Source organism: Phyllobates terribilis, unplaced genomic scaffold (assembly GCF_046119375.1).
Source record: "Phyllobates terribilis strain yellow unplaced genomic scaffold, ASM4611937v1 Scaffold_2__4_contigs__length_985480577, whole genome shotgun sequence".
In the NCBI taxonomy this organism is placed as follows: Eukaryota; Metazoa; Chordata; class Amphibia; order Anura; family Dendrobatidae; genus Phyllobates; species Phyllobates terribilis.
Window position 1 is genome coordinate 449,309,303 of NW_027362762.1, and position 24,401 is coordinate 449,333,703.

Genomic DNA, 24,401 nt, shown 5'->3' on the forward strand with positions numbered 1-24,401 from the left:
AGCCAGTTAACATGGATTAAAGTTGACTCAACCTCTGTCCTGTGTCCTTGTGTGTACCACATTGAGCATGGAGAAAAGAAAGAAGACCAAAGAACTGTCTGAGGACTTGAGAAACCAAATTGTGAGAAAGCATGAGCAATCTCAAGGCTACAAGTCCATCTCCAACGACCTGATTGTTCCCGTGTCTTCCGTGCGCAGTGTCATCAAGAAGTTTTAAGCCCATGGCACTGTGGCTAACCTCCCTAGATGTGGACGGAAAAGAAAAATTGACGAGAGATTTCAACGCAAGATTGTGCGGATGGTGGATAAAGAACCTCGACTAACATCCAAACAAGTTCAAGCTGCCCTGCAGTCCGAGGGTACAACAGTGTCAACCCGTACTATCCGTCGGCGTCTGAATGAAAAGGGTCTGTATGGTAGGATACCCAGGAAGACCCCACTTCTTACCCCGAGACATAAAAAAGCCAGGCTGGAGTTTGCCAAAACTTACCTGAGAAAGCCTAAAACGTTTTGGAAGAATGTTCTCTGGTCAGATGAGACAAAAGTAGAGCTTTTTGGGAAAAAGCATCAACATAGAGTGTACAGGAAAAAAAAGAGGCATTCAAAGAAAAGAACACGGTCCCTACAGTCAAACATGGCGGAGGTTCCCTGATGTTTTGGGGTTGCTTTGCTGCCTCTGGCACTGGACCGCTTTACCGTGTGCATGGCATTATGAAGTCTGAAGACTACCAACAAATTTTGCAGCAAAATGTAGAGCCCAGAGTGAGAAAGCTGGGTCTCCCTCAGAGGTCATGGGTCTTCCAGCAGGACAATGACCCAAAACACACTTCCAAAAGCACTATAAAATGGTTTGAGAGAAAGCACTGGAGACTTCTAAGGTGGCCAGCAATGAGTCCAGACCTGAATCCCATAGAACACCTGTGGAGAGATCTCAAAATGGCAGTTTGGAGAAGGCACCCTTCAAATATCAGGGACCTGGAGCAGTTTGCCAAAGAAGAATGGTCTACAATTCCAGCAGAGCATTGTAAGAAACTCATTGATGGTTACCGGAAGCGGGTGTTCGCAGCTATTTTGGCTAAAGGTTGTGCAACCAAGTATTAGGCTGAGGGTGCCAATACTTTTGTTTGGCCCATTTTTGGAGTTTTGTGTGAAATGATCAATTATTTGATTTTTGCTTCATTCTCTTTTGTGTTTTTTCCTTGCAAGCAAATTAAATGAAGATAATAAGACCAAAGAATTTGTGATTGCAATCATTTTCAGGAAGAAACTGAGTATTATCTGACAGAATTGCAGGGGTGCCAATACTTTTGGCCACCACGGTATGTGTCTTATGGCTGGACACTTTAGGTCTTGCCCCAACATCACTTACCTTTTCCAGGATGTTTAACCCCTTTACGACCATATCAGTAATAGTATGTAGCTGAAACCTGGGCCTATTGGGCCTGCTACATACTATTACACACTAGCTTTCATGCGGTGATCGCATTAAATTTCCGGTGCCATCCTACCCCAGGGAAGTTGGTGTCACCATCCCGGGGGGGTGTCGCCGCCCCCCGCAACCACGATCGCTGTGATTGTCTGTGTTTATTCTGAACAGCCAATCACAGCATTTTTCAATGTTTCCGGCAATCAGATTGCGACTTGGATTCCGGTAGTACCTGCCAAGTAAGAGGGCCAGGTACGGAATCAAGCTGTATAAACTCTGAGAGTACCTCAGGGTAGATTCACAAGTTTAGAGTTTACGAAGGGAAGGACTCCCAGATTAAACCCCCTGAAAGCCCCCCTGTTCTGGGAGTGAGTGGGAAAATTGTGTGGGATTTGGTGCTCCCACTGCTGGATAAAAGTTATCACCTCTACGTGGATAACTTTTATACAAGTGTCCCGCTCTTCAAGTCCCTCTCTGAGCGACGTACCGCAGCCTGCGGTACTGTCCACAAAAATCAGAGAGGCCTCCCAAAGACACTAATTGGGCAAATGCTCAGAAGGGGTGAGAGCAGAGCCCAATGTAACGACCACCTGCTGGTGATCAAGTACAAGGACAAGAGGGATGTCCTTTTCTTGACCACCATACATAATGATGGCAACACCCTCAGCACTGTACGAGGTTCCACTACACAGGTCGTCAAACCAGACTGTGTAGTGGGGTACAACAAGTACATGGGGGGAGTTGATCTCTCTGATCAAGTCCTCCAGCCGTACAGTGCTTTGAGAAAGGCCAAGGTGTGGTACAAGAAGCTGGCTGAGCACATCGTTCAGATGGCAATGCACAACGCTTTCCTTCTGTCACAATGTGCAGGCCAGACTTCTATGTCATACTTCAGTTCCAGGAGGTAGTTATCAAGGCCTTGATATTTGGCAGCGGTGATAGAGCGGGCCCCAGTACCTTCGGAACTGAAGGACCTCGAATTGTACCAGGCCAACATTTCCTGGGAGAGGTCCCTCAAACAGGAAAAAAAGTAAGTTACAAAGCAGGTGCCGAGTGTGTTCCAAAAGGGGAATACGCAAGAACACCACCTACCAATGCGACACCTGCCCCGACAAACCTGGCCTGTGCATGAAAGAATGCTTCAGAAGGTACCATACTTCCATTAACTACTAAATTAATTTCTGACTTATGACAACCTGATGAACACTACACATCTGACATAGTGTTCGTCAGGTTGTCATACGTCAGTTGTGTAGTGTTCGTCAGGTTGTCTACACAACTGACGTATGACACTACATTATAGAATTCACAAATCGGGTATCAGTTCCAAAAAGGGGGCACTTGTTGGGCATTTCCACTGTTTAGGCACATCAGGGGCTCTGAGAACATGACATGAAACCTGCAGACCATTCCATCAAAGTCTGCATTCCAAAGCGTCACTCCTTCCCTTCAGAGCCCTGACATGCGCCCAAACTGTAGTTTTCTCCAACACATGGGGTATCAGCGTACTCAGGAGAAATTGGACAACAGATTTTGAGGTCCACTTTCTACTGTTACCCTTGTGAAAATATATTTTTTTTTAACATTTTCGTGGAAAAAATTTGCTTGTTTTTTATTTTCACAAGTCAACATTATCATTTTCTGTGAAGGACCTGGGGGTTCAAGGTGCTCACAACACATCTAGGTAAATTCATTGGGGGTCTAGTTTCCAAAAGGGGGGCACTTGTTGGGCATTTCCACTGTTTAGGCACATCAGGGACTCTGCAAACGCGACATGATGCCCACAGGCCATTCCATCAAAGTCTGCATTCCAAAGCGTCACTCCTTCCCTTCCGAGCCCTGACATGCGCCCAAACTGTAGTTTTCTCCAACACATGGGGTATTAGCGTACTCAGGAGAAATTGCACAACAACTTTTGGGGTCCAATTTCTATTATCACCCTCGTGAAAAAAAAAAAATGCGGCTAAAAGCTCGTTTTTGTGGAGAAATTTTTTTTATTTTTTTCACGGCTCTACTTCATGAACTTTTGCAAAACACTTGGGGGTTCAAAGTGCTCACTACACATCTAAATAAGTTCCTTAAGGGGTCTAGTTTCCAAAATGGGGTCATTTGTGGGGGATTTCCACTGTTTAGGCACATCAGGGACTCTTCAAACGCGACATGGTGTCCGCTGTCAATTCCAGCAAGTTTTGCATTGAAAACGTCAAACCGTGCTCCTTCCCTTCCGAGCCCTGCTGTGCACCCAAACAATGGCTTTTCCCCACATCTGGGTTATCAACATACTCAGGAGAAATTGCACAATAGTGTTTGGGATCCAATATCTCCTGTTACCCTCGTGAAAATAAAAAAATTGCGGCTAAAAGATCATTTTTGTGGAAAAAAATGTTTGTTTTTTGTCATGGCTCTACGTCATGAACTTTTGCGAAACACTTGGGGGTTCAAAGTGCTCGCCACACATCTAAATAAGTTCCTCAAGGGATCTAGTTTCCAAAATGGGGTAAATTGTGGGGGGTTTCCACTGTTTAGGCACATCAGGCACAAAAATTTTACCACTATCATGAAGTACAATATGTCACTAAAAACAGTCTCCGAATCAGGGGGATCCGTTGAAGCGTTCCAGAGTCATTACCTCATAAAGTGACAGTGGTCAGAATTGTACAAATTGGCCTGGTCATTAACCTGTAAACCACCCTCGGGGGTAAAGGGGTTAATCTGAACTAAATTGGTTGCTGTCTTATGGTCTTTAACTTATCGCTCTTCTTTTCCTTACTGTTGTTAATAAATGACACACACGATTTCAAAATAGTAATTTTTTGAATGTTTGTCTCAAACATTTTCTACCACCGTTGACAGTGACACACCAATGACCCTGACCACGGGAAACTCTTAAACTTCCAAGGACTTTATGGACTATATACTGAAAGAACATCGCATTTTGTTTATCCCTATTGATGGAGTACAGCACAGCTTCTATTATCCCAATAGACAACGAATGGAGTGGCATTATCCATGCTTCACGACTGATCTGTTTAAGCCATTCTTCACTATAATCATGTAGTGAGCAGGAACAGACCTCTGTTCTAAATATCGATGTTGGTCTCAGTATAGGGGTCCCCAGCAATCAAACATTTATCACCTAGTCTGTGTTTAGGTGAAATATGCCCATTTTGGAAAAACCCTTTCAAAGCTCAATACCTGGCATCTCTGTGAAAATAGTCTTGTGTTAACACACATATGCCACATTTTCACAATGTAAAAATTTGCAACTATATACCTAAATTCTTCAGAAGCATACTCACAAATGCACAGTATAAAAGTCATCACCCACCTGAGATTTCTGGATAACATGACTGGCCTCTAGCTGGATAGAAAACTTAACACCTAGCTCAGAGGAAAATGAACCCATTGGAGACAAGGTGCCTGATGTAAGGACAATAGAGCGAGCATTGCCACTTAGTTCAGAAAATGCCTGTAATAAAAAAACACAGTAAGTAAATATGATATAACAAAGTATTTTTCCTTTTCACATATAACTGAGATATGACATTTTGAATAAGATCTAAAGACTTTGTGAAGAGCTCATTGTCAGGTGACCCATCTATCAAGTCAGGGACATCACAAAGTAAAGAACACCTCCAACAATACAACACTGTACTGTCACCTGCAAAAGCTAGGCAGTGGTCACAAGCTGCTATTGCATTGTGGCTTTTGTGTCAATTCTTTTGCAAAACCCAACACGTGAAAACATCTTAATAGTGTCTTATTCCACTTTGCCTCATGCAGATTATTTTGCACAACTTTCAGGGAGATTTAAAGTTTTGTAAACTGTAAGTTATGTGAAGGTGAAATTTTTCTCAAATGCCACACTGCATTAGTTCTATAGGTATATTTTCGGCACCTTTTGCTATCTCATGTCGCGTCATGGCAGTCATATACAGTGGGGAGATAAGTATTTGATACACTGCCAATTTTGCAAGTTTTCCCACCTATAAAGAATGGAGAGGTCTGTAATTTTTATCGTAGATACACTTCAACTGTGAGAAACAGAATATAAAAATAAAAACCAGAAAATCACATTGTATGATTTTTAAATAATTAAATTGCATTTTATTGCATGAAATAAGTATTTGATCACCTACCAACCATCAAGAATTCTGGTTCTAATAGACCTGTTTTTCTTTAAGAAGCCCTCCTACTCTGCACTCATTACCTGTATTAATTGCACCTGTTTGAACTCGTTACCTGTAAAAAAGACACTTGTCCACACACTCAATCAATCACACTCCAACTTCTCCACCATGGCCAAGACCAAAGAGAACTCTAAGGACACCAGGGACAAAATTGTAGACCTGCACAAGGCTGGGATGGCCTACATGAAAATAGGCAAGCAGCTTGGTGAGAACGCAACAACTGTTGGCACAATTATTAGAAAATGGAATAAACACAAGATGACTGTCAATCTTCCTCGGTCTGGGGCTCCATGCAGTATTTCGCCTCGTGGGGTAAGGATGATTCTGAGAAAGGTCAGGAATAAGCCCAGAACTACATGGGAGGACCTGGTCAATGACCTGAAGAGAGTTGAGACCATAGTCTCAAACGTTACCATTAGTAACACACTATGCCGTTATGGATAAAAATCCTGCAAGGCACACAAGGTCCCCTTGCTCACACCAGCACATGTCCAGGCCCATTTGAAGTTTGCCAATGATCATGTTGATGATACAGAGGAGGCATGGGAGAAGGTCATGTGGTCAGATGAGACCAAAATAGAACTTTTCGGTATCAACTCCACTTGCCATGTTTGGAGGAAGAAGAAGGACGAGTACAACCCCAAGAACACTGTCCCAAAAGTGAAGCATGGTGGGGGAAACATCACACTTTGGGGGTGCTTTTCTGCAAAGGGGACAGGACAACTGCACCGTATTGAAGGAAGGATGGATGGATGGGGTCATGTATCGCAAGATTTTGGAAAACAACCTCCTTCCCCCAGTCAGAGCAATGAAGAAGGGTCATGTCTGATCTTCCAAAACAAATAGCCAGGGCAACTAAGGAGTGGCTCCGTAAGAAGCATTTTAGGGTCCTGGAGTGGCATAGCCAGTCTGCCGACCTGAACCCAATAGAAAATCTTTGGAGGGAGCTGAAACTCAATGTTGCCCAGCGACTGCCCCGAAACCTGAAAGATCTGGAGAAGATCTGTATGGAGGAGTGGGCCAAAATCCCTGCTGCAGTGTGTGCAAACTTGGTAAAGAACTACAGGACACGTCTGACCGCTGTAATTTCAAACAAAGGTTTCTGTACCAAATATTAAGATCTGTTTTTCTATTGTATCAAATACTTATTTAACGCAATAAAATGCAAATTAATTATGCAAAAATCATACAATGTGATTTTCTGGATTTTCTTTTTTTAAGATTCTGTCTCTCACAGTTGTAGTGTACATACGAGAAAAATTGCAGACCTCTTCATTCTTTGTAGGTGGGAAAAATTGGAAGTGTATCAAATACTGTACTTCTTTTCCCCACTGTATAAAACCATATATTTTAGTTCCACAAATAGAGCATGTATTTTACACATTTGGAGCCCTTTAAGACTTGGTCATCCACTTTCTCTGAGTACATGGGTAATTGCATTCTTCAACAAAACGTGTCTGTGCATATGTATGAATGCAGTATAGTGTAATTTACCACTGCTGGGTTCAAGCACCAGAAGTTCAGCGTATACACTAGAGTCCTTTGGCGAATGCTTCTACGGTTTTTTGGTCTTGCAAAGAATCCGTTTTCATCTGCTACATCTTGTCTGTTTGTCCATGTGTAAGACTGCTGCAAGGCAATCCTGTAATCTTCTGCAAATCTAAAGAAATGGATGACTACTGTAGTAAATGGTAAAATGCTGTAATCGCAAAACCACATATGTATCACCAGGATGCAGTACATATTTTATGCACTACACTGTGTTCCAAATTATTATGCAAATAATATTTTCTCAGATTTTCCCAAATTACCTATATGAATTGCAGTCATTGTAATTTTCCAGTCAAATAACTATTCGAGTACAATTGAAAGGTTTTTGTACAAACTGCCTATGATAACAGTATATTTAAAAAAAAATAAACTCAAACTGCACTCAAAATGCATGTTCCAAATAATTATGCACAGCAGAGTTTTCAACCTTTTCATTTTAATAAAGAACAAAAAAATGGTCATTTTTGAAATTATAAGCATTAGCAGGTTATTACAAACTGAAATCAAACAGTTTTCAACTCAAAACTTTATCCTAGGTGATGTTACATTTGCACATAGGACCCCTTGTTCAAAAGGAGCTTCTGAACTCTCTCGTCCATTGAATTTGTCAGGTTTTGGATGGTTTCTGCTTTAATTGTTTTGCCCACAGCAGCCAGAGATGCAGATGTGTTATGTGCAGCATGAGACGGGGCATTATCATGCATGAAATGATCTTGATGGTCCAGATGGATGGAGTGGAGGATGGCTGGTTGATGGACACCCCATGCAAACACGGCTACGGCGCTAACAAGGAGGAGGTGGAGTAATGTTTTGGGCTGGAATCATGGGGAGACAGATTGTTGGCCCTTTTAGGATCCCTGAAGGGGTAAAGATGAACTCCATAATGTATGTGGAGTTTCTCAAACAGCACTTCCTTCCATGGTTCAAGAAAAAGAACCGTGCACTCCGCAGCAAGATAATTTTCATGCATGATAATGCCCCGTCTCATGCTGCACATAACACATCTGCATCTCTGGGTGCTATGGGCATAAAAGGGGACAAACTTATGGTGTGGCACCCATGCTCCCCTGACCTCAACCCCATTGAGAACCTCTGGAGCATCATCAAAAGGAGTGTCTATGATAGCGGGAGGCAGTTCACATCTAAGCAACAGCTCTGGGAGGGTATTCTGTTCTCATGCAAAACAATTGGAAGCAGAAACCATCCAAAACCTGACAAATTCAATGGACGAGAGAGTTCAGAAGCTCCGTTCGAACAAGGGGTCCTATGTGCAAATGTAACATCACCTAGAATAAAGTTTTGAGTTGAAAACTGTTTGATTTCAGTTTGTAATAACCTGCTAATGCTTATAATTTCAAAAATGACAATTTTTTTGTTCTTTATTAAAATGAAAAGGTTGAAAACTCTGCTGTGCATAATAATTTGGAACATGCATTTTGAGTGCAGTTTGAGTTTTTTATTATTTTTAAAAATATACTGTTATCATAGGCAGTTTGTACAAAAACCTTTCAATTGTACTCTAATAGTTATTTGACTGGAAAATTACAATGACTGCAATTCATATAGGTCATTTGGAAAAATCTGAGAAAATATTATTTGCATAATAATTTGGAACACAGTGTATATGACATTTGCTGTAAACTGAAATGTTAGTACTCTTCGTTTTATCCGCCTATCTTAATCTTAAAGTTATCAAAAAATGTATATGGCCAAATAACAGTTATATGGGTATTTCTATCTCCAAGATCCTATCCCAATAAGTATAATAATATAGTGAGTTAGCTAGTTGCTAGTGGTCGTAACCATGGATAGGTAAGCTACTGCAATACCCTGCACATGGGGTAAGTGAAATAGCGACTCAGAAGAACTATACTATATTTTTAATTGATGTTATTTGATCATATTATTATTATACCTATTACATTGGAATAGAAGCTTAGTGAATGGAATATCCCTTTAGGTTTTAAAGGTAACTAGTAAATATTTTTAATGCCTACTTATCGCTCAGAAGCTATGAATTACTTATTAGGTGTTAAGATTACTATTTTCCATTTACTACATATTAGATTGCTGAATGGACCCACACAAATAAAAAAAAAAAAAAGAAGTTGATTGATCCTGCTGATTTCTAAAAAGACCAGTCAACTATCTTATATGTATGGGGGTGTGCCACGTCCTAGTACACTGACCCCATTGCCTTGTTAGTAATGCAATGTGTATCACTAACCAGCTTTTTTCATGAAAATTGGTGGTAGTATGATGCTTTTCTAACGTTTTATATACTTTGTCCTACCTGCTCGTATTCAGTCATAGGGGTGTGATTCTCAGATTCAGTCATGGGCGGGCGCCGCATTCAGTCACTGCTGGCGCCGCCCATGACATTCGAATACTGCTTCTGCCAAGCGCTATGTTTGTGTGGCGCATGCGCATTTGCACGTCGGGCCGCTGGTCCGGCGCGTGCGCACAGAGGCTGTGTAATTACCAGCTTCAGAGCGCACTCGCTGTGACTTGTGGCTCCCGGCGCATGCGCAGTCAATGTATCTTGCGGTCACCACATGCGCAGTGACACTGCAGCGGTGACCGTAAGATACATTGACTACGCACGTGCTGGGAGCCACAGGTTACAGCGCGTGCGCACTGAAGCTGGCAATCACACAGCCTCTGTGCGCACGCGCCGGACCAGTGGCCCGACGTGTGCAAATGCGCATGCGCCCCACAAACATGGCGCTTGCCAGGAACAGTAATGAAACGTTATGGGCAGCGCCAGCACTAACTGAATGAGTCGCCCGCCCATGACTGGATCTAAGAATCACACCCCTATGATTGAATACGAGCAGGTAGGACAAAGTAAATAAAACATTATAAAATCATTATACTACCACCGATTTTCATGAAAAAGGCTTGTTAGTGATGCATCACTAACAATGCATGACTAACAAGGCTATGGGGGCAGTGATGATAGTAACTAAGACGTAACAGGTTCCCTTTAAATGTCTGATCCTTTCGTTTTCATGAGGGATAAGTCATCACCAGTGGTGTCTGGCAGCACCTTAATCCCCCCTCTCCATTTTGAATACATGCACACTATGCAAAAATAAACATTTATGTGTACAGAGAGGTCAAGCCAAAAATGTGGAATTTTTTACACAGTAACACAGTGTGAAAAAACTGGGACACAGTAAACAAGGGACGTCCCAAAGTTGTCCAAAATATGGGAAAAACTTAAACATCATACGGTTACCAGAGAACGAAGAGAAAAGGCTAATGCCAAACCTGGCCTCTAAAGGCCTAAAATAGGTTTGAGACTCAGACCTCAGTTGCCTCCAACTGACACTATGAAAAACTGAGAAGCTTGGTGCTAGCAGGCAAGGTATACAGTTAAGTCCATATATATTTGGACAGAGACAACATTTTTCTAATTTTTGTTCTAGACATTACCACAATGAATTTTAAACAAAACAATACAGATGCAGTTGAAGTTCAGACTTTCAGCTTTCATTTGAGGGTATCCACATTAAAATTGGATGAAGGGTTTAGGAGTTTCAGCTCCTTAACATGTTCCACCCTGTTTTTAAAGGGACCAAAAGTATTTGGACAGATTAAATAATTGTAAATAAAATGTTCACTTCTAGTACTTGGTTGAAAACCCTTTGTTGGCAATGACTGCATGAAGTCTTGAACTCATGGACATCACCAAACGCTGTGTTTCCTCCTTTTTGATGCTCTGCCAGGCCTTCACTGCGGTGGTTTTCAGCTGCTGTTTGTTTGTGGGCCTTTCTGTCTGAAGTTTAGTCTTTAATAAGTGAAATGCATGCTCAATTGGGTTGAGATCAGGTAACCGACTTGGCCATTCAAGAATATTCCACTTCTTTGCTTTAATAAACTCCTGGGTTGCTTTGGCTTTATGTTTTGGGTCATTGTCCATCTGTAGTATGAAACGATGACCAATCAGTTTGGCTGCATTTGGCTGGATCTGAGCACACAGTATGGCTCTGAATACATCAGAATTTATTCGGCTGCTTCTGTCCTGTGTCACACAATCAATAAACACTAGTGACCCAGTGCCACTGCCAGCCATGCATGCCCAAGCCATCACACTGCCTCCGCCGTGTTTTACAGATGATGTGGTGTGCTTTGGATCATGAGCTGTACCACGCCTTCGCCATACTTTTCTCTTTCCATCATTCTGGTAGAGGTTGATCTTGGTTTCATCTGTGCAAAGAATGTTCTTCCAGAACTGCTCTGGCTTTTTTAGATGTTTTTTAGCAAAGTCCAGTCTAGCCTTTTTATTCTTGATGCTTATGAGTGGCTTGCACCGTGCAGTGAACCCTCGGTATTTACTTTCATGCAGTCTTCTCTTTATGGTAGATTTGGATATTGATACGCCTACCTCCTGGAGAGTGTTGTTCACTTGGTTGGCTGTTGTGAAGGGGTTTCTCTTCACCATGGAGATGATTCTGCGATCATCAAGCACTGTTGTCTTCTGTGGGCGCCCAGGTCTTTTTGCATTGATGAGTTCACCAGTGCTTTCTTTTTTTCTCAGGATGTACCAAACTGTAGATTTTGCCACTCCTAATATTGTAGCAATTTCTCAGATGGGTTTTTTCTGTTTTTGCAGCTTAAGGATGGCTTGTTTCACCTGCATGGAGAGCTCCTTTGACCGCATGTTTACTTCACAGCAAAACTTCCAAATGCAAGCACCACACCTCAAATCAACTCCAGGCCTTTTATCTGCTTAATTGAGAATGACATAACGAAGGCATTGCCCACACGTGTCCATGAAATAGCCTTGGAGTCAACTGTCCAATTACTTTTGGTCCCTTTAAAAACAGGGTGGCACATGTTAAGGAGCTGAAACTCCTAAACCCTTCATCCAATTTTAATGTGGATACCCTCAAATGAAAGCTGAAAGTCTGAACTTCAACTGCATCTGTATTGTTTTGTTTAAAATTCATTGTGGTAATGTCTAGAACCAAAATTAGAAAAATGTTGTCTCTGTCCAAATATATATGGACCTAACTGTAGTCTGCCGGGGAGGAGCCAATTTTCAATTAGTTGCATTAATAGTGGCAGCAGCCTATCCCACAGTTACTGTGTCCCCAAATTAGATGAACGAGAAATATGTTTACTCCCTTAACCCCTTTACCCCCGAGAGTGGTTTGCATGTTAATGACTAGGCCAATTTTTACAATTCTAACCACAGTCACTTTATGAGGTAATAAGTCTGGAAAGCTTCAAAGGATCCCACTGATTCTGAGATTGTTTATCGTGACATATTGTACTTCATGGTAGTGGTAAAATTTTTCTGATATGACTTGCGCCTATTTGTGAAAAAATCGGAAATTTGGCGAAAATTTGGCAATTTTCAAAATTTTAATTTTCATGCCCTTAAATCAGAGAGATAAGTCACACAAAATAGTTAATAAATAACATTTCCCCACATGTCTACTTTACATCAGCACAATTTTGGAATCAAAATTTTTTTTGGGTTAGGAAGTTATAAGGGTTAAAATTTGACCAGCGATTTCTCATTTTTCCAACAAAATTTACAAAACCATTTTTTTAGGGACCACATGACATTTGAAGTGACTTTGAAGGGCCTTTATGACAGAAAATACCCAAAAGTGACACCATTCTAAAAACTGCACCCCTCCAGGTGCTCAAAACCACATTCAAGAAGTTTATTAACCCTTCAGTTGCTTCACAGGAATTTTTGGAATGTGGAAGGAAAAAACTGAACATTTGACTTTTTTCACAAAAATGTTACTTTAGACCTCAATTTTTTTTATTTTCGCAAGGGTAAAAGAAAAAATGGACCCCGAAATTTGTTGTGCAATTCCTCCTGAGCACGCCAATACCCCATATTAGTGGGAAAAACACTATTTGGGCACACGGCAGGGTTCGGAATGGAAGGAGTGCCATTTGACTTTTTAAATGTAAAATTTGCTTGAATAATTAGCGGACGCCATGTTGCGTTTGGGGAGCCCCTGATGTGCCTAACAGTGGAAACCCCCCACAAGTGACACCATTTTGGAAACTAGACCCCTCAGGGAACTTATCTAGCAGTAAGGTGAGCACATTGAACCCCAGGTGCTTCACAGAAGTTTATAACATTGAGCAGTAAAAATAAAATTTTCACATTTTTCCCCACAAAAATATTTTTCAGCCTCCAATTTTGCATTTTGATAAGGGTAACAGGAGAAATTGCACCATGCAATTTTTAGTGCAGTTTCTCCTGAGTAAGCCGATACCCCATATATGGGGGAAAACCACTGTTTGGGCGCACGGCAGGGTTTGGAAGGGAAGGAGTGCCATTTGACTTTTTGAATGTAAAATTTGCTTGAATAATTAGCGGACGCCATGTTGCGTTTGGGGAGCCCCTGATGTGCCTAACAGTGGAAACCCCCCACAAGTGACACCATTTTGGAAACTAGACCCCTCAGTGAACTTATCTAGATGTAACGTGAGCACCCTGAACCTCCAGGTGCTTCACATAAGTTTATAACATGGAGCCGTGAAAATAAAAAAATCAAACTTTTTCCACAAAAATTATCTTTTAACCTCGAATTTTTTATTTTCACAAGGGTAAAACGAGAAAATGGACCCAAAAACTATTGTGCAATTTCTCATGAGTAAGCCGATATCCCATATGTGGGGAAAATACACTGTTTGGGCGCACAGTAAGGTTCAGAAGAGAAGGAGCACTGTGTGACTTTTTGAATGCAAAATTGTCTGGAATTGAGAGCGGACGCCATGTCGTGTTTGGAGAGCCCCTGATGTGCCTAAATAGTGGAACCCCCCCCCCACAAGTGACCCCATTTTGGAAACTACACCCCTCAATGATTTTATCAAGGGGTATAGTGAAAATTTTGAACCCAGAGGTACGACACAGAATTTGATAACATTAGGTCATCATATTGAATAAGTTGTCATTAGTCTTCAGCGAAAGTGCTCGCTACTTGAGTTTGCATAGGGTACTCGGGTATACACCATGTATCGCGGGTGCTTGAGTGACATGCTCGAGTCCCCATCCCGCATGTTTCACGGTTGTTAGACACCCAAAAAAAACATGCGAGGATCGCTCATGCATGGCAAGCAATTCCCACAAGGTTTTTTTGGCCGTAAAGCATATGGGGCGAGCATGTCACTCGAACACCCGCGATACTTGGTGCATACCCGAGCACCTGATTCAAACTCAAGCAAGAGCACTTGTACTCAACACTAGTCGCCATATCGTCATCATTTTTTTTTCTTTACTTTTGAAAAAATCCCAAACCCAACACAACCCTGACACAACCCTAACCCTTGAGTTTATTTTTTATGCCGTTCCTCGTGCGGTATAAGTGATTAGACGACTTTATTCTTTGGGTTGGCGTGATTACAGCCATGCCAGATTCATATCAGGTTTTTATGATTGACAGCTGTCACACACTAAAGGACGCTTTTTTTTTTGCAAAGACAAGTGGAATTTAGGTCACAATCACACAGCAGTCTTCTTCAGTTTCTACAATACAGCAGGAGAAGCTATGTCATGAACATTTTCATGTATGTAATGAACTTAATGTGCACACACAATATTTGAGTACCACGAATAGCTTTCACTAGAAGTGAAAATGTCTCGTTTTGCTTACTAGAATAGTAATTATTAAATGTTATACATAGCATATTATTACCCATGTAAACTAACCTGTTGTTTTCACGAAACAGATAGTCCAACACAAGAAACAGTCCTTTTAATACTATTTGCGTTTGTGGGCTAAGTATTGGAACTTTCACTACAGACTCCTGGCCATTCAGCATAGTTGTCTTTTCCTCCTTTTCAACTACAGCAGCCAGATTTCCCTACATTACAACATAAAAAATGCAATGAAGTCTAAAAAGAAACAGTTCTATATACAGGAAATCTGAGAAATTGCCTCACAGCAAAGTACAAAGTTGGCACTTACCTTAAGGAGAGGAAACGTTGCATTAGTTATACCCATGTCATGGAAAATTGAGAGAATATCTTTACCATTCCACACTTTACATGAAGATTCATAATCCCTTTCCACCAAATTCTCAACACATTCTTTTATCCAACTAGAAAATGAATGATAATGAAGATATTTGTATATGCAGTCAGTCATTTACAGATTATACAATGTCTCTATTAATTGCAGATGATAGATTACAAAGTTACTATTGCTAGGTTGCAATTTACGGTATTCCTAATCGTTTCTCCCAAGAAATAACTTACTTTGTGATACTGTAACAAACCCCTCGTAAGGGTTCATGGTCGCTTGGTCTAATACCATGGTTAACCATGCTGTCTATCTCATCTCGGGCAAACAGCAACTGGGAATCTGTTACACTATAACTGGCAGATTCACGAGCACAGTCCTCGATGTTGTGGGCCTCATCTAGGATTACCACCTGGTCTTTCAAGCATATCTCCATCTAGAAACAATTATAAAACAAAGCATTAGTTCATACTGAATAACTCAAACTAATGCATATTTCTGTAAAAGGAGCATGAGCATATAGGGTGCCATACTGGGGGGACAGTCACAAAACCAGCTCGTAACACAGGAATTAATAAAATACTATGACCTCGCAACCTAAAATAAACCAATGACAATTATTATTATTATTATTTATTTATATAGCGCCATTGATTCCATGGTGCTGTACATAAGAAGGGGTTACATACAAACTACAGCTATCACTTACAGTAAACAAACTATCGATAGACTGGTACAGCGGGAAGAGGACCCTGCCCTTGGTGGCTTACATTCTACAGTAATAGGGAAGGAGACAGTAGGTTGGGGGGGTTGTGGTAGCTCCAGTGTTGTTGAGGTGGCAGCAAGCAAGGTCATGGTAGGCTGTAAGCTTGTTTGAAGAGGTGGGTTTTCAGGTTAAGTTTGAAGGATCCAATGACATTGTCAATATAAAGTGAATACTACCAAAATCTTGCTTCTTTCATACTGGGAGGAAAAACAGAAATAAAATTTACAAATAAATAACCAAGAGTGTAAGCATTGATATTCTACCATTAGCTTTTATGACTTGCCACATTGACAAAATCAATTAGATGTTGTCTTTTAAGATCTGCATCATAGTCTTTCTAATAAACTTTTCTAAACCTTCTTCCATTGTAATGTTAGCTGGTGAAGACAATTAGGTTTGAAATGTCCAGGAATACATAGTGGTATCAGATTACACAATGTTTATGTATACTTTGAGAGGGGCATAGAAAGAAAAGGGAGGTTTAGAAAAGGATAACATCACAAGTCTTTATCTTTTTCACCCCATTGTCTTCCCATTGGATTAGAGAAGAGAACCGTACTGCTTAAGGGCTCTTTCACAAGTCCGGGTTTCGAGTACGTGTGGTGTCCGTTTCTACACGTACTGGAGACCCTGACACATGTAGACCCCTTCTGTGCACATGTCAGTGTGTTTTCACGGACTGTGTGTCCGAGGGCAAAACACGTTGACCTGTCCGTTTTTCATAGCAGCACGAGCCGCAAAACGTCCTGCACATGTGTACACTGATGATACACAGATGAAATCCGTGTGTCATCCATGTGACACGTACCGGCGCCTGGGAATCAGAGGTACAGTTCGCGCTGTTCCCAAGCGCCAGGTGCTGCAGGCATCTGTCATTATTGTCCCCTGCCAGCATTGAGATCAGCATGAGCAGGGGACAATGTTGACAGTTGTATTTTGCCCCCGCTGTGTCCAGCAAGTGTAAAATGAGAATAAAATTAAAAAAAATTTGACTCACCTTTACACCTAATTCCCTGAAGACATTGTCCCCTGTAAAAAAAATTAAATAAGATAAAAAAAGCAACCATAATACTCACCTTTCCAACATACTGCCCCACGCTGTAATCCCTCTGCCCGAAAATTCTGCATCAGCATCTGCAGTGGCTTGAGGCGACCGCACACGCTGAGGAGAATGACTCGCAGCTCACTGAGTGACAGGACACCGCTCAGTGCAGGTCAGCGGAGCGAATCATTCTCCTCTGAACCTCAGCGGGTGCGGTCAGATGGTTTGCAGCGTGGGACACTTATTTAATCTTCGGACTGGTGAGCATTTTTTTATTTTATTCTAATTTTTACACTAGGAGACAGTGGGAGCAGAATACTACTCTCAACATTGTCCCCTGCTGGTGCTGATCACAGTGACAGCAGGGGACAATGATGAGGGAAGCGTTCAGCACCCGGCACTTGGGAACAGCGCTAACTGCCCCACTGGTGCCGGTACGTGTGATACTGATGCAGCACACGGTTGCCACACGGATCATACACACGGACACACATACACGGATATCTCCAGTACTGGTTTTTCCAGTAACGGAAATATCCAGACGTGTGAAAGAGCCCTAAGACAGTGTCCATGGAGAAGTAGGACCTTCCCAAACTCAGATTATTGATGATATAGAAGCTCATTTCTTCCCTCTGAACCCAACATGGCAGCTACAGGGGCCACTTCATCCTAGACTGACAGCTCTCTTACTAGGTATGTGCATAGGAAAAGACTTGTCAGGTAAAGGGATCAGGGCAAAAACAGCTGGGGACTGGCCTTGGACTAGTCATCCAAGACTTTTCAGAGTAAAACACACAAGCTGCAATATCACAGCCAGTGTCTGATTCATGCTATCCATGGTTCAGGCATCAAGAAACAAGTTTCCTTTAATGACTGTATTATTGCTTTTTTCTGTCCAATATGTGGAATTCCTCATATTTCAAATAGTCTGACTTATAGATTTAAAAATGATACGCTTTATGGTACAATACAACTGCAGAGTGCTAAAATTGCATTGTTTCATTCACTATTCCTCAGAAAAAGTAGAAGTACAGCGATTTTTTTTAATTCACCCTCACACTCAATAAGGGAATCCTAGAGGAATACATAGAATATATATATTTAATATTACACACACACACACATATATATATATGTAGGGTTTGGTACGTACTCGGCTGTGGTTGAGGTAGACACAGAAGCGTTTTCAGTGAAATCCAGGCTGGTTTATTAAACAGCATAAACTGCTCAGGAAGCAAAACAAAAAGCAACAGCCTTTTCCGGCACAAAGTGGAAACACAAAGGAAAATGTCCATACAAGGCAGCGTGTTCGCCCGCTCAGGTTAGTGTCCAGTGCTTAGGTCCTAACACAGACCAACACTCTGGAGATCCACACATCTCCAGACATAGCCCACAAATGAGACACTTGGTCTCCATTTTATATACACGCCCTGGAGGGGATATGTGAGCAGTCTATCCCTCCCAACTCTTATGACTACTCGTAAAAACCGGCCCTGATACGCCCTATTAACCCTCTCAGCACTATGTGCACTGGAGCATGCTTTCCCGATTTTACATCACAGAAACTATCAACCTGGGTGATACAAATATTTCCCCTCAAAGACCTGACCAGCGGCCATCTTACATATCCCCCCTTTGCCCAAAGCCGGGGGGCTTGGCACCTTCCGCTAACCAACAGTGGACCTTCGACTATGCGTAGGCATTGCCATGCAATTTCCCAAGCCTATGCTCTACATCGAATACAAGTACAAAAAAATAGTCGGCACTCCGTAGTCCTCGTTAGTAGTAGTGGTGCACGTGGAGAGATTACAAATAAAATGAAGAAATCCCAGCACTCACGTGTATTCGATCAGTTCATTTATTCCACATGTAGAAAAACTACAACAAGACGTTTCAGCCCCTCACAGGCAATTTCCCAAGCCTATGCTCTACATGGAAGCTGAACTCCTGAAGAGCTAGGAATCACCTGGTCACTCGAGCATTGTTCCCCTTCTTCTCGCTCATCCACCTTAGTGGGGTATTGTCTGACACCAGCCTGAACTTCCTGCTTAAAAGGTAAACATAGAAGCAAAAAACACGATCAGGAAAACCCAAGAAAATGTTAATTTGGTATAAAAATTAACTTTTATTAGATATAATAAGATAAAAGATCAGGAATAAATATCTGACAAAAATGGTGCAAACACATACATTGTAAAAAATCCATCATAGTACAGGACCAACGGGGTTCATACTGTGAGAAACAGTATAATTCTATGGCCAGTAAACTTTACCTTTATGGGACTTTGTTGTGACAATGTGGGGTATATAAGGTCAATTTAATGGCCATAGAGTTATACTGTTTCCCACAGTATGAACCCCGTTGGTCCTATACTATGATGGATTTTTTACAGTGTATGTGTTTGCACCATTTTTGTCAGATATTTATTCCTGATCTTTTATCTTATTATATCTAATAAAAGTTAATTTTTATACCAAATTAACATTTTCTTGGGTTTTCCTGACAGTGTTTTTTGCTTCTATGTTTTCCTATGTCTGGCGATTTACCCATACTGATATCCTAAGGTGTGAGTTACTTTATTCTGAATTTAACTTAATATGCACCAGTTGAGAACTATATGTATACTGCTTAAAAGGTAGTATCTTAGGGTGTCCAGCTCCCACTTGATGGTCAAACATTCCTTCTGCACTATGGAGTAATTTTTCTTACAGGATGTTAGCTTCCGGCTTAAATACATTATAGGGTGCTCTTCCCCATTCACCTCTTGTGATAAAACAGCACCCAGTCCGACATCTGACACGCCCATCTGGACAACAAACTCCTTTGAGAAATCCGGTGCCACAAGGACTGGCTGTTTACACAGAGCCTGCTTTAGTTCCTGGAAACCCGTCTCAGCTTCTGGAGACCACTTAGCCATAGCCGACTTTGTCCCTTTAAGAAGGTCTGTCAAAGGGGAGGCTATCATGGAGAAGTTAGGGATGAACCGGCGGTAGTAGCCCACGATGACCAGGAACGCTCTGACCTGCTTTTTTGAGAGAGGTTGTGGCCAACACCGGATCACGTACATTTTATTTATTTGGGGCTTTATCACGCCTCTACCTATGACATAGCCCACATATCTGTCCTCCTCCATGCCCATGGCACATTTCTTCAGGTTGATGGAACACCCTGCCTTCCGTAGAGCATCGAATATCGCCTGGACTTTGCTCAGATGGCTACCCCAATTCTGGCTGTAGATCACGATATCATCCAGGTAGGCTGCTGCATACTTCTTGTGGGAAGCTAGGATCCGATCCATGGCTCTCTGGAAGGTAGCTGGTGCTCCTTGCAACACAAACGTCATCCTGGTGTATTGGAAACACTCATCAGGCATTGAAAAGACCGTCTTCTCCTTGGCTTCTTGGGACATAGAAATCTGCCAATACCCTTTTGTGAGGTCAAGGGTGGTAATGTACCTCACAGGCCCTAGCCTTTCAATTAGTTAATCTAATCTGGGCATTGGGTATGAATCAAACAGAGACCTCATTCAGTTTCTTATAGTCATTGCAGAACCGCCATTCTCCATCTGGTTTCGGCACTAAGACTATGTGACTGGACCAGCCACTCTTGAACTCTTCGATGACCCCCAGATTCAGCATGCGCTTAACCTCCTTCGAGATTACATCTCGGCGGGCTTCAGGAATCCGATATGGCTTCATATTCACTCGGACATGAGGCTCAGTAAGCACCTCATGCTCTATGACCTGATTACAGCCCGGTAGATCAAAGAACAGGTCTCTGTTCCGCTGCCTCAACTCTCTGTATTGCTGCTTCTGGGCACGTGACAACGATTCAGCCACCTTGACTTCTTCCACGTCGGTTTCAGTCTTTGCCACCAAACACGAAGTTTCAACAGGCTCCCTGTCTCGACATGGCTTAATGAGGTTGACGTGGTACACCTGGTATGGCTTCCTTCTCCCTGGTTGGTGGGCCCTATAGTTGACATCACCAACCTTTTCAACCACTTCATAGGGGCCCAGCCACTTGGCCAGGAATTTCTCTCCACCGTAGGTACCAGCACTAGTACCTGATCCCCAGGGTTGAAGTGTCTCACCCTCACTGATCTATTGTACAACCTCAACTGTGCCTCTTGTACTTTGAGAAGGTGTTCTTTCACAATGGGCATCACCTCTGCAATCATCTCTTGCATCTGGGCCACATGTTCGATTACACTCCTGTAGGGTGTAGACTCCGCCTCCCCGGATTCCTTTGATACGTCCAGGAGTCCGCGGGGGTGTCGGCCATATAACAGCTCAAAAGGAGAGAATCCAGTAGAGGCCTGTGGAACTTCTCTAATGGAGAACAGAAGGTGCGGCAGCAGACAGTCCCAGTCCCGGCCGTCTTTCTCTACGACCTTCTTCAACATGGCCTTCAAGGTTTTATTAAACCTCTCCACTAAGCCATCTGTCTGGGGGTGGTAGACGGAGGTCCAGAGTTGTGTGATTTGCAGGGTTTTGCACAACTACCTCATCATCCTTGACATAAATGGGGTCCCTTGGTCCATTAGGATCTCCTTAGGCAACCCCGTTCTAGAGAAGATGTGGACCAACTCCCGGGCTATACATTTGGCAGAGGAGTTACGTAGTGGCATTTCCTCCAGATACCGTGTAGCATAGTCCAGTACCACCAAGATATACGGATGTCCTCTGGCTTATTTGACCAGGGGTCCCACTAGATCCATGGCTATGCGATCAAACGACATCTCAATGATTGGCAACAGCACAAAGGGGCTACAGAAGTGTGCCACCGGGGAGGTAAGTTGGCAGGTGGGACATGACCTACAAAAATATACAATTTCTTGGTGACAACCGGGTCAACAGAACATCTGGAGGATCCTTTTCTGGGTTTTCTCTTCCCCCAGATGACCAACCAACACATGTGTATGGGCCATATCTAACACCCTGCGTCTGTATGGCCCTGGCACTAGTAACTGCTCGATTACCTCCCCTCTGAGCTTGGTGCCCCGATATAGTAACTCCACATTTACAGCAAAGTGTGGATATTGGGTGTCAAACGCCAGCTCTTGAGCAACACCATACAAAACTGTGACATTATCAAATGACCCTTTTAGAGTCAAGTCTCTGAGCTGGGCGGTTCCAAAGTTTCCCCAGGACACCTCCAGCTCAGGAATGTTGGCCTTCGGGGATGCTGCCTCATCCTCATCCCCAACAAGCACACAAAAAGCAAACCAGGCGGCGGCGGCCTGTGATGAGGTTTCTTTAGGAGCGACCTTGGTTGTTGTCCGGACTTGTCTGTGTTATGTTCTGCTACCAGAGCTAAGGAAAGAGAGGAGATCTGTCCCAACGATAGAACTCAGCTTAATCCCTACGATGTAACAGGGGACCTGATCCTGCGATCAGACCTGCTAAAGTCCTAAGCTAGTCTGTACGGAGACCTATAGATGTGGGGAAGGAATCCCTACAAGTACTAAGGACTGGGAGGAATATGGGACACCTCCTAACAGAAATAGTAGCAGACAGACGAACAAACAAAATATACAGAACATAGAGGTCAGTAGACCAAGCAAACTAACAGAGCAAGACACAGAGCACAGGCTAGCTAGAAAGTAGATATACAATGAAGTCCAGCAAAGCCAGAAGGGCGGAGCAGGATTAAATAGGCCAACAAGGTCATGCGACCAGCAAAGGAAAAAAAACCTAAGAGCAAGATTCTAACAGTACCCCCCCTTCTAAGAGGATCCTCCGGATCCCCTAGGACCAGGCTTATCAGGAAATCTCCTGTGAAACGCTCTGATAAGTCTGGACGCGGAAACATCATCCGACCTCACCCAAGAGTTATCCTCAGGACCGAAACCTTTCCAGGCCACAAGATACTGCAAACTACCTCTATACCGTCTAGAGTTAAGGATGCGAGAAATTTCATATTCCCCGTCCTCCACCACCGGAGGAACAGAGGCAGAGGCGTCACAATCCGATACAACAGCTTTTTTCAACAGAGAGACATGAAATACCGGATTAATTCTCCAGGAGGTAGGAACCTCCAACCTAACAGCAGATTGGTTGACAACCTGAAGCACCTTAAAGGGCCCTACAAACTTGGGACCCAATTTCTTTGAAGGAATCCTCAACCGCAGATTCCTAGAGGACAACCAAACCATGTCACCAACAGCGAACAAAACCTCATGTCGTTTCCTATCAAAGTAGTCTTTAGATTTTCTGTTGGCCTCCTGAAGATTACCACGCACATCCGTCCAAACTCTCTCCAAATCACCGGCAAAATTCTCCTCCTCAGGCACGGCAGATCCCAACTTGGAGAACGACCCAAACGACGGATGTCTCCTAGAACAACAAAAAAAAGGCGAACAACCAGCAGAAGAAGATGTATGATTGTTCAGAGCAAATTCAGCAAGTGGCAGAAACTCAGACCACCCCTCTTGATTGTCTGCCACAAAACAACGCAAGAACTGCTCAACATCCTGGTTTTTCCTTTCTGTCTGGCCATTAGATTCAGGATGATATCCGGACGAGAACGACAAATGAACTCCCAACCTATCACAAAAGGCACGCCAAAAACGAGCCACGAACTGAGGACCCCTATCAGAAACAATGTCAGTAGGAACGCCATGAAGTCTGACAATTTCCTTGACAAAGGCCTTAGCGAGAGTTTTAGCGCAGGGCAGTTTGACGAAAGGAACCAAGTGACACATCTTGCTAAAACGGTCCACGACCACCCAGATGACAGTAAAACCCTCAGAGGGGGGAAGGTCAGTTATAAAGTCCATAGCCAAATGTGTCCAAGGAGCACTGGGAACCTCCAAAGGACAAAGCAACCCCGCAGCAGGAGTATGTGAGGACTTAGATCTAGCACATATAGTACATTGACGCACCCACTTAATGACTTCCTTCTGCCATCCAGGCCACCAAAAACTGCGACCCACCAGTCTCTTGGTCTCAGAGATTCCGGGATGACCTGCCAACCGAGATTCGTGACACTCAACAAACAAATCTCTCCTAAAGGTCCCAGGCACAAACAACCTCCCATGAGGAGTGTTAGAAGGGGCATTCTCCTGTGCTTTAAGAATCTCATTTTTCAAAACGGAGTCCAAAGCAGCTATCACAACACCTTCTTGTAAAATGTTCTCCTCTTTCTCAGCACCGACTATGGGAGAAAAACTGCGAGACAAGGCATCCGCCTTAACATTCTTAGTACCAGGGATGTAAGTAACGGAGAAATTAAACCGCGAGAAAAACAGTGCCCACCTAGCCTGACGGGCATTCAGGTGCTTGGCAGCATCAAGATATATCAGATTTTTATGATCCGTAAGAACCTGAACGGTAAATTCCGCACCTTCCAAGAAGTGGCGCCAGTGTTCAAATGCGAGTTTAATAGCCAATAATTCCCGATTACCAATATCGTAATTCAGTT

At 42.8% G+C, this 24,401-nt stretch overlaps 1 protein-coding gene across 2 annotated transcripts in view; it reads right to left on the minus strand.

The window, feature by feature from the left end:
• BRIP1 (BRCA1 interacting DNA helicase 1) overlaps nt 1–24,401 on the minus strand; it is a 369,260-nt gene that overhangs the window by 199,050 nt on the left and 145,809 nt on the right. For both annotated transcript variants that reach the window (XM_073665493.1, XM_073665494.1), the window contains exons 9-13: nt 15,404–15,603; nt 15,114–15,246; nt 14,855–15,009; nt 7,111–7,276; nt 4,755–4,895 (exon numbers count right to left, since the gene is read on the minus strand). In XM_073665493.1, the coding sequence (XP_073521594.1) occupies nt 4,755–4,895; nt 7,111–7,276; nt 14,855–15,009; nt 15,114–15,246; nt 15,404–15,603 (795 nt within the window). The remainder of the gene's footprint in view (nt 1–4,754; nt 4,896–7,110; nt 7,277–14,854; nt 15,010–15,113; nt 15,247–15,403; nt 15,604–24,401) is intronic.